This window comes from Tenrec ecaudatus, chromosome 1 (genome assembly GCF_050624435.1).
Source record: "Tenrec ecaudatus isolate mTenEca1 chromosome 1, mTenEca1.hap1, whole genome shotgun sequence".
Classification (NCBI taxonomy): Eukaryota; Metazoa; Chordata; class Mammalia; order Afrosoricida; family Tenrecidae; genus Tenrec; species Tenrec ecaudatus.
Genome location: NC_134530.1, coordinates 240312505 through 240323621, shown reverse-complemented (window position 1 = coordinate 240323621; position 11117 = coordinate 240312505). Strand labels below are relative to the sequence as shown.

At 41.6% G+C, this 11117-nt stretch overlaps 1 protein-coding gene across 1 annotated transcript; it reads left to right on the top strand.

The window, feature by feature from the left end:
• Nucleotides 1-10227: 10227 nt before the first annotated feature.
• Nucleotides 10228-10778, top strand: LOC142437391 (translation machinery-associated protein 7-like). Its single transcript, XM_075540581.1, has one exon. The coding sequence runs from the start codon at nucleotides 10281-10283 to the stop codon at nucleotides 10473-10475; it is 195 nt and encodes a 64-aa protein (XP_075396696.1). The 5' UTR covers nucleotides 10228-10280; the 3' UTR covers nucleotides 10476-10778.
• Nucleotides 10779-11117: the final 339 nt, after the last annotated feature.

The following is an 11117-nucleotide window of genomic DNA, read 5'->3' as shown; positions in this document are numbered from 1 at the left end:
AAGTAAGAATCTGGTATGGGGATTGGCAGATAAGTAGTGGAAATAGTGAATGAGTATTTTAAAGAGAACAATGGGGCAAGGTAAAAGTAAACCTGAAACTTATGGTACTATGCTTATCTACTTACTAAAAAGACAGGGTGTAAAAATAATGAAAAAGATGCATTTTTTCTAAAAGTAATAAAAGAGTATAATCCATGGTTCCCAGAGGGAGGAATTTTTTATCTAGAGACCTGGGAGGAGGTCATTGTAAATTTAAAGAAAGCACACAGAGATGGGGGGAGTATCCCTATGGAGATGTGGTCTCTGTGGGTTCAAGTTAAGATGGTTTTAAAACTTTTGTAGGAGGAAGAGAATGAGGATGATCAGTCTAGTGAGAAGTCTTGTGTCTATTCAAATTTAGAAAAGCAAGGTAAAGCCTCTGTGAATGAGCACGAACTAGGTGATGAAACTTTAGAAAAAGCTGAAGAAGCAGAGATTGATTTGTTATATAAGGCCTCTGATTCTAAATGGAACCTTGTGGCCAAAGCCTATATTCCCTCGGGGGACTGCAGCCTCTGAAGGTCTAAGGGTACTAAAGCATTAGAGGAAGCAAATTCCAAGATCCAAAGCGAGGCTATTAAACAATCCAAGGAAGCTCCCTTGCTTTCAAAGTTAGGGAAAGCAAAGAAACAAGACCAGCAGAGTAGTGAGGAGCATCTAACATGCCCAAACATAAATCAGGTGAGCAGTCAGAATCGATTTCAGGCAGTAAGAAGTGTATAGGCAGAGCTGAAAACACTACACAGGAGTCAGAAGGGGAAATAGAAAAAGCATCTGCTCGCCTGCTGGAATTTAGTGTGAGAAAGACTAGAGATTGTAAAATAATTAAGCAAGCCAGTGCTGGAGGTAGAGAGATTAGCTCTACAGAAATGCAGGATAGGAGACCTAACATAGAAAATGAAGTTAAGGAAGTGCAGCTTCAAGATATACTGGTTGAGAAAACTAGTTCAGAGAATAAAAATAAAGAAGCAACATATAGCAAAGCACCTTTTCTTTCAAGAGGAGAAAGAGGGATTGCAGAAGACGGAGATTTAGAATTTAGAATGTCTTGTCCTGTTAAAGTTGTTAGCAGACAGCCTTACTGGAAGCACCCACAAGGAATTCACAGTGCCTTTCCCTTTAAGTTGCGAAAAGATCTCAAGCAAGTAGTCAATAATTAGGGGCCAGAATCGAATTTTGTAATCAGCATGATGAGGGCATTGCAGAGTCTGAGAGCTGGACCCCTACAGCCTGGAGAGCTTTAGGGAAAATTTGTCTTTACTCTTCAGAATCCTTGCAAAATCAAACGCTGTGGAAGGAAGCAGCTCTTGCATGAACATGCAAAAATGCAGAAGAGGGCATAGATACAGGGATTCATCCATTGCTAGGGGATGGGAACTATGTCACAGTTGAGTCTCAACTACAGTTTACTGAACAGACAGGACAGATACATGAGGTTTGCTTAAGGACTTGGGAAAGATAATTCTATCAGAAGAGAGAAAGCCGAGTTACATGGCTATAAGACAGTGGAATGATGAATCCTATGCTGACTTTGTGCTATTTCCAAGTGTGCAAAGAATGTCCAGGCAGTAAGAGACTAGTGCATAAACTATCTTATGATTTCTCCAGTAAACACTGTAAAAATGCCCTGCGTCCCTACAGGGAAAAGGGCACACTGTTAGATTATCTCATGGTATGTAGGAGTGTAGAGACAGAGGAATATAAAGCCAACCTCACGCAGCGGCCTTGGTAAATTACATCAAACCAAGAAGAAGATGGCTTAGTTAGGGAAAGACAGGTCATCTTCAAAGACATTGCAGGGAGAGCAGGCTGCAGCCATAGAGATCAGGTTTAAAAGACCCTGACCTCTGCCCCCCTGTAATAAAGGAACTCATTGGATGATTCAATGTCACTCAAAGTTCAACAGTGAAGGGTTGCCATTAGCAAAGGCTTCCGGGTGGGGAAATAATGGAAGGAGTTTGATACAGACCCCACCCAGCAAAGCATGGGATGCAAGGTGTCTGCCTGGTGGAGCAAAGAAGATCTTAGAGAGTGACCTCAGGTATCGCCCAACCTCATGGCAGGAGACCAGACTTAACCCAACTCTCAAAACCCCAGTCTCTGTTCTCACTGCTCTAAACTTGGCTAACCAAGAGAAGGCTCAGAGACTCTCCCAGCAGTTTGCTCATTCTAAAAGGCAGGAGCCTCTTATTGAAAGAGCAATCCAATTTTTATCAGGAAGATTTAACCTAAGCATTCAAGAAATTCAAATTGATACTGGAGTGGCTAAGAATTGTAAGGAAACGCCTAAAGCTGTAATTGAATCAGAAATTATTGAAAGCGGTGATTGGGGTCCACTACCTAAAAGAACTATGGGATGTTTTTTAGGAAAGTCTAATCTAAATTCTCAAGGTGTTCAGATTATTGCTGGAATTATTGATCAGGATTATGAAGAAATTAAGGCAGTGATAAGTTCTGATATACCATGGTTTATAAACAAGGAAGATTGCTTAAGCCAATTTTCGCTTCCTTGCGTTCCTAGAGTTAAAAATTACAACTCTCAGGAAAGAGTACTTGAGAAGCCTGACCACCCTTTAAATCAAGGGGTCTTTTGGAATGCTGTGTGGGGAAACAGCAGCGCCCCCACATGGAATTAGAAATTGAAGGGAAAAGGTTTTGAAACTCTGGATAAGGGTTCATCTCTTTAGGGCATTCACAAGGGCCTAAGACCCACCATTAACTTCCTCCAAATGCAGCATGGAAGGAATGAGTGAAGTTAACCAAGAGAGACATTGCAAGATTGTAAAATCATACAGCATAAGAAACCTGAAGGGCAAAGTGGCTTAATGAGTCTGTAACCTTATTGGTAAACTTGGAGGAAAAACATGCCTGTTTGGTAAGTTACTTCAAGGACAGGTGAAAAATTTATTCAGAATTTTTTCAGTCTTTCAAATCCTCCTGAATTAGTCAGCTCTCTTGGAGCCAATATTTACATAACAATGAAAGCTATCTAACTAGGCCTTATACTTGGTCAAAGCCTAGTAAGTTACCTGAGATTGCTAGCAGTGCTTTGAAATCTGAACTGTTAAAACTGAAGGGGGAGAAGGGGAATCTTAAGCATGACCAAGTTCATTTAGTCATTTACCCCAAAATTGTTCACCTTACTAGAAGCTTGTAACAAAATTAGGACTGATAAACACGTTTTCACTTCCACAGAGAAAGCTGATCCTGAAGAGTCCCAAGATGATCCAGATTCATTTGTCACCCGGAGAAAGAGACATACATTTATGTTTCTGCAGAATATATCTGATAGACTGCCTTTAGAAGGACACAACCACGTTTGGAGAAAGATGGACATGAAGGACACGAAGGAACCACAAAAGTTTAATCCTAAATCCTTTTTCAGGTGAATGACACCCTGAAGGGAGGGGCTATTTGTTTCTATTTTCACATGCAAAGGGGATAGGTGGATTTCTCTTCAGCCAGCAAGGCCCAGAAGAAAGGAGGGAAGCTGATGTGTGACCTGAGCCTCCTGGCCTGTTACTGAAGTTATTCAAAACATCAAGAAAACCTTGCAGATTCCTGAGAATGGCGATTGCTGAGATATTTTTTCCATCGCTGATGCTGTCTAAGAGAAACTCTGGGACTCTTATCAAAGCTGAACATTTTATACAATAGTGACTGGACTATTGCTACAGACAGCTGTTTTACAGAAAGATCAAGATTTTGGACTTGTTAATTAATGCTATAATGTGATTGGAATGTAACTGATTTCTGTGTAACCTTACCTATATAATGTAACATTGCACGATTGGGATTTAATTAGGAAACATTTGCAAGGGTTTGAGGGAAACATTTCATTTGATGTTGATCAGCTTAAAAAGGATATTTTCTATACATTCAAAAACAGACTTGAGGCATCTCCTGGCTCTGCTGTGATTAAGCAGTTGGTGGGTGGCATGGAAGGGTTGGATCCTCGAGCTTGGGCTCAAAGTATTTCACATACCTTAAGTTCTAGTCTGACTGCATTGGCTATTCATCATAATTTTGATGCTTGCAGTCTCGTGTCACTTCTATAGGAAGCTAAGATATATGAAGAGAGACCATGCTGCCTCTGTGACACTATTAAATCTTAAACGTAATGCAGAAAGGGGAAATGTGGGATATTAGCACCGAGGGGAACAACACTGGGACTTTTCCCCTGACTGGTATGGAGGGAGTCTGGAAGACTAGTATTCCATGGCTGAAAGACCGCCACTCTGGTAGTTGGAGATATGGTCCAAGTACATGTTCCTGCAGCTGCTTGCCATTTCCACAGTTTCTCCTTGAAGCTGTGCTGCCTTAAAGTGAGCACATGGTTAATTCATTCTCCCTATAGAAGCAGACATGCCCATTTGGCCCTATTTCTTCCGGATTTGGCATCTAATCGCTTTCAAACCTTCCTCTAATAGCAGATGGGCATAGGGGATTTTTTCCCAGTGTCTGGATTCTAAATGACTTTATAGGCCTGTATTTTTGGCTATATTAATTGGATCATGAATTTGTCTTGACAGCTTTTAATGTATAGAAAATAACCATGTTGCCCATGTGGTTTTTGAATTATATATATAAAACAAAAAGGAGAGTTGTGGGGGGAGGTCAGATGCTTATAGGCATCCTCCCTGAGGGTAATCAGTTGCCAGAGGGCAGTGGGCCTGCTCCCTGCTGCTGGGAACAATGGACAGGCCTGCAGTCATCTATTTGATTCCTGTAGGTGGGGTTTACACCCTACTGATAATGGTCCCCATGGAGATCCAGAGAACAGGTCAAAGCTAAGCTGTCATCTTAAATCTAGAAACCACCCATCTTGTCACATTTATACCCCTAATCCCTCCTCTTCCTATTGTGTGTATGTCCCTAGACCACACCTTCTTATTGCTGTATAACCTATAGTGCAACCCCTTCCTGTGACATATGTCTTTACCTGTAATTAGTGGGCTTGCACGCACCCAAAGGTATATAGGCCTGGGTTAGCAATAGAGGCTCTCTCACTCTCTCGGCTCCCCCTTGCCCATCCTTGCTGCCCCATTCCCTTTCCCCTTGTCCTCTTTCCCTACCCTCTCTACACGTGGACCATCAAGTGGGGCTGAGGTGAGCAATGCTACCATGAAATATGTCTGACTCCATTATTGTAATATCTCTTTTATCTCGTGCTCTTAATGACTTTAATATAACATTTATAGTCTCAACAATACAATTGTGCTTACTGAACCCATGATTAGTGGTGGGGCTGGCACCTCCAACTCATACCGCACAAACTGAGCAATTGCATTGCAAATTCTTAATCTTGGCTAAAGTTATACATGGGTAATTTGGGATAGCTCTCTTTGGTGTGGAAGAACTCTCCCAGGCAGAATATATTTTCAGATTTATGTTAGTTAAATAGTATTACAACCACATGACAGACACTGTAGCACTCATCAATAAGCATGATCTTCTCTTCAGTTTGTAGTTGCCAGGCTCTCTTGCATTAGGTGGTTAGACTCTTGTAATGGAATAGCTAAGAGCAGAAATGAGAGACAGTGGAAACATTTTGACCGTTTTGGTGGAATTGTTGGCTGAATGTAAAGGAATCCAGGTGTCTAAGGGAGGACAAGGCCCTCAGGTGGCACAAACAGTTTGCAGTTCACTGTCAGCGAAAAGGTTGGTGATTCACATCTCCCCAGCCATACTGAGGAAGAAAGGCTAGTGCTCTGCTTCCGACAACAGGACTCCTGGGAGAGTAGTGCTTATGCATTAGGGTAAGATTTGAAGGCAAGCAGTACAAAACCACCAGCAGCTTCACAGAGAAAAAGAGGGGCTTTCTATTCCCATAAAGTAACTCTCAGAAACTTACAGTGCAGCTCCAGCCTGTCCTGGAGGGTCACTACTAGTCCGCAATGACTAGATGGCAGTGAATTTGAGTTTGATGCTTCAGTAAGATTGCAGCCAAGAAAACAGAGCAATTCTACGCTTGTAGAACTGGTAAGGGTGGCCCTGTGCCAGGGGTCAACTTGACTACAGCTGCAAAGGCATGGACGAGGAACGAGCACCACAAAGCAAAGAAACTGTGTGGTTGACTAACGTGACAAGACCCTCATTGAAAGGTGGATTACTGCGCTAAGCCAGTGCAATCCCGAGACTGTTCACTGAAGTTGTCACATCATCCAATGGAGCAAGTAAAGATTCAGATCATCATTTTGATCCTGTTGACTTTTGAAAACTCTTCTGTCCTTATAGTTAAAAGGAAAGAGATAGCATAATTTAAATTAAAAGGCTTGAGTCTTCTATATGATAATATATTACAATGGTCTCATAGAGCCTCCATTATTCCAGGCCAGAGCTACTGTTCTGGATGCTCTCCTTGGTTAGAGCGCTTATCTCAATGCTGAACATGTGATAAGAATTCAATTTATCTTACTATTATCCATATCAGAGATTTATATGTTCTGGATCTTGATATCTAAATAGTCACAGTGCCCCAGAGCGAGGCAATAAAATATAAGCAAACAAATACACAATCTCCTTGAAAGAAAGTCAACAGTTCTGGGGGAACAGACCCACAGAGAAATCCCATGTGTGTGAGAGAATGACTCTTCTAGGCAGAAATGATGTCTCCATAGATCCTGGATACAGGAGTAACTGCTGTGTGTGAAATAGGTTTGTCCTGGGCCGTGTGACTGCCAAAGCAAAGCTGGCCATCCATGAAACATGCATGAAGGACCGTGGGTGTCCAGGTGTGGCCCTCCACACATTTTGTCTGTCTGAAAGTGTAAAATCCATGAGACAGGAAAGAGGTTTGAAATGTCAAATTTTAGCAGAAAGATTTTGAACATGCTAGTTGGGACAGTTAGGTTTGCCCACTAGGCCTACATAGGAGCACGTGGGAGGAGTTTATTCAGTTTGCAGGGTGATTGGCTGGCCACTGAAATGAATACTTTGCCAGACCAGGCATCCTGTCTCTTCTCCCTGGTGATCAGACCATCCAGTGCTCTGCTGTCTGAGCCAGTCCTTTGCCTCAACCTCGTGCTGTGCTATTGTGGCCCAGCCAGCTTGTGTACCGTGTAACCTTGCCATGAAAGCTTCGCTTTTAGTTCCCTCCAGACCTGCTTCGTCACACTTCCTGAGCCTAATGGACGGCTTTGCGGCACACCCCCTAGCTACTGGCTGCTGCTATGCCTCACCTTCTCATCTTCCTGCTGTGCGTCCCTATGCTACATGTCTTGCCTCAGGGCACATTCGGATGTCTGCTTCTTGAATTTGGACTGGCAACCCGCATGACTTGAAGGACCTTCAGTATAGTAACTGTTCCACGAAAGTGAATGAACAGCCTTTAGTACTGCTGTGTGGACTAATTAGCTGTAGCATTCCTTCTCGCTATATAGACCTATCCTTTTATTTATATATAATTATATGTGTTCTGGTTTTGTTTCTCTAGAGAACCCTGCCTAACACACTAGTATAGTAAAATGAAAACCTCAGAGAGCTGTAAATCAAAGCATCAATCAGATATCAACCAGCTCACTCCAGCATTAAGAGCAAAGTTAAAGCCAAGTACAGAATGTAACAAATGTTGGCTATGATGTAGACTGACTGGAATCCACATGCACTGCTTGTGTGGCTGGGAAATAGTGAAACCGCTGTGACAAAACCCATGGCACACACATAAAAAGTCGGAAATAGCAGCACCAAAGGGTCAGTCAACCTCCACTTGCTTTGTATCCTAGAGAAATAAGAGTCATGACACCAATAGGAGATATATGTGCACCATTCGCAAAAGATGGAAACATCCTAAATGCTCATCAATGAGAAGTCTGAATAAAGAAACCATAGTACATACGCATAACTCAGCAAAGAGTAATGATCGATGTATGAAACATAACACAGCTGAACCTGGAAGATAGTACACTGAGGACAATTAGTCAGCCACAGAATTGTGAATGAGACTGCAGTTATAAAAAATAAAAACAAAAAGCAAAGTTCCACACTAACAAGCCTTCTTTGATGGTTATGATCAAGGAGAGGGGAAGAAAGAGGAAGTCATCAAGCAAAAGGGAGATGTATGAAGCTGGGTATATAAACCTGGTGAAGGGAAAGGCACAATAAATAATGATATAAATAAGCATAAATTAAAAATCTTAGACATTAAGTTTTCATGGCACAGAAACAGTACAAGCTATAGCCAAAATTAAAACTCGGGTCACATTAACGATAAAAAATTAAAACTCAGGTCACATCAATGATAAAAGTAATAAAATGCTTAGAAATGTCCAAAAAGTTTAAAAAAACACCCTAGATTATTTTTAAACAGTAGGTTTCCAGCAGACTAGAAATTTCATTTGATATTTATTAAGTACAAAATCTATTTATAGAGATTTAAAAATTGTTTTAAAATTTATAAATAATTATACTGTCACTAATTAGACACCAAAAAAGTGTTAGTATATACTAATAGATATGAAATTCACACATACCAAAACACCTTAGAATAAAAACTAGTCAGTCTAGAACTTCCAAATAATATTTCAATAGCAGGAATCATGAAATTTAAAATGGAAAACTATCTCTAATTTGTTTTTCTACCTCCTCAAAAAATAGATATCATTCTAGTTTATGACAACTTCATCAACTAAATTTGTATTACTAACCATTTACTTAGTTAAAAAAATGGCTTAAATTACTTCTGATATCTCAGTTAGCTAAAGAAATAATGCAAAAGGAGGAGGAGTAGGAGGAGGAGGAGGAGGGGAAGAGAGGGGAAGGAGAAAGGGAACAAGGAAGGAGGATGAGTAGAAGTGTGTTAGTCTGGGTTGACTAGAGAAACCAATTCATAGACACTCATATGTGTGTAAGGAGAAATTTATGTCAAGGAACAATTGCACATTAAGAAAACATTCCAGTCCAGTACAGATCAAATCCATAAGTCCAATATTAGCCCCTATGTCTGATATTAGTCCACAAATTCCATGCATCCATGCAATAACACCCAATGCAGCAACATCTCAGGCCAGTGGGAAAGACTTGCAGATCCAGTGGTGGTGGAAGCATCTCAACCTTATCTGCAAGTGGCTCCTCCAGTTTCAAGACTCTGGCTGCATCAGTGTAGCTCCATGTGGTTTGTCAGCAAGAAGACAAAGCAGAGAGTGTCTCTTGCCCCCAGGAAGGAATACTGGAGTTCCTAGAATCCTCAAAGAAGGCCAGGCCCATAAGGGAGGCCTCTAGACTCCACCCATCTGCAAGTTGACAGATGTTGACAGAGGAAGGAAGAGGAAGAGAGGAGGGGGAGGAAGAGGATGGGGAGAAGGAGGAGAAGAAGAAATCAGTCTAGAAATCCTGGGCGTCTTCTTCCCCTATGGCAGCAGTTCTGAACCTATGGGTCACAACCCCTTTGGGGTTGAATGACCCTTTCACAGGGGTCGCCTGATTTATAACAGTAGCAAAATTGCAGTGACAAAGTAGCAATGAAAATAATTTTATGGTTGGGGGTCACCACACATGAGGAATTGTATTAAAGGGTCACATCATTAGGAAGGTTGAGAACCACTGTCCTATGGGAAAGCTTTACAGACAAAACCTCACTCAATCTCCACAACAAATTTAGGAGGGATTAGTATTATCTGCATTTTCAAATGCAGAAATCAAATCTCAGAGAATTTGAATCATTTACCTTAAAAATAAATAAATAAGAATGGGATTATGTCTTAAATCTGGTTGTCTTCTTCTAAAACCCATTGTTCAGGTAAACACAAACAAGCAAACTCACTCCCATCAAATCTATTTTGGCATACTGGTTAAAATTTATGCTGCCAACGACAAGACCACCGGTGTGAAACCAGCCGCCCTGTTCTAACTAGCTAACATTCCCCCCTGAAGAGGTATGGACCCAGATCTTTGGGGTCCTGGGTTCCACTGACTGCACTTGATGGCAGTAAATTTGGCTTTGTGGTATTTACTTTGTATGCATCTCCCTGTCTAAAGCATTCCCTTTCCTTGAGGGACTTCTGACCTTTCTGTTCTCAAGAAATCTCTGAATCAATGATGCCTTTTTTTTGCTCTTGTTACTTGAACATTCGCAAGATTAGACAATGCTCTGCACAAACTAGAGGTCTTGTTTTAGTGATAAATTAATTTTATTTTCAAATCGGTATCATATATTAAAATGCTGTCGGGGGTGGGGGGAGGTGTTGGCCGGGGAGCTGAGCTGCGCTTTCGGTGGCAGGTCTGGGGAAGGGGCGGCAGGCGCCATGTCGGGCCGCGAAGGTGGCAAGAAGAAGCCCCTGAAACAACCCAAGAAGCAGAACAAGGAGGTGGATGAGGAAGAGAAGGCTTTCAAGCAGAAACAGAAAGAAGAACAAAAGAAACTGGAGGAGCTAAAGGCGAAGGCCGCGGGGAAGGGGCCTCTGGCCACAGGTGGAATTAAGAAATCTGGCAAAATGTGAGCTGTTCTTGGTGGCTGAGGCAATGATGGCCCTTGATCCCGTTCATGTGTAAACATCTGGATTCCCTACTAAAACTTTTGTTGCCACTTATAGTTAGAATGAAGTGTTGTCTTGGAGCCTGCTGTACATTTAAGAATAAACTTTTGTAAAAAAGAAGAAAAATCATACAATGTTTAGTTCTTCTCACTCAGCCATTTCTGTCTTAGCTGTGAGGTCAGAGTGAACCCAGTCCAGAACCTGCCAGAGCTGCTCAGTCTTTGTGATGCCCAGAATTCTGTACCATCTGGAATTAAAGCAACTCGTTTGAAAAAAAAATGCTATTGGGTAAGTCTTGGACTGTTAATTGCAAAGTTGGCAGTTCATACCCACTAGTCCCTCTTTGGGAGACAGTGAGGCGATTTGCTTTTGAAATCATTTACAGCCTGAGAAACCCTGAGGTGGTTATGGATAGATATCGACTCGATAGCATAGGAGTTTGGATAGCTTGAGTTACCTAGTCTCCACCTAATAAAGATAATTCTCTGTCTACATTTTTATTAATGCTTAAGATTGGGCTGGTAGTCAAGTCAAGCTGCTTCACCTTATTGTTGGGAGCCCTGGTGGTCTTGTGGTTACACGTTGGCCTATTGACCAAAAGGTCAG

What these genes read in the sequence shown, in the direction of transcription:
- LOC142437391 (XM_075540581.1), top strand. Translation starts at nt 10,281, where the DNA reads ATGTCGGGCCGCGAAGGTGGCAAGAAGAAGCCCCTGAAACAACCCAAG.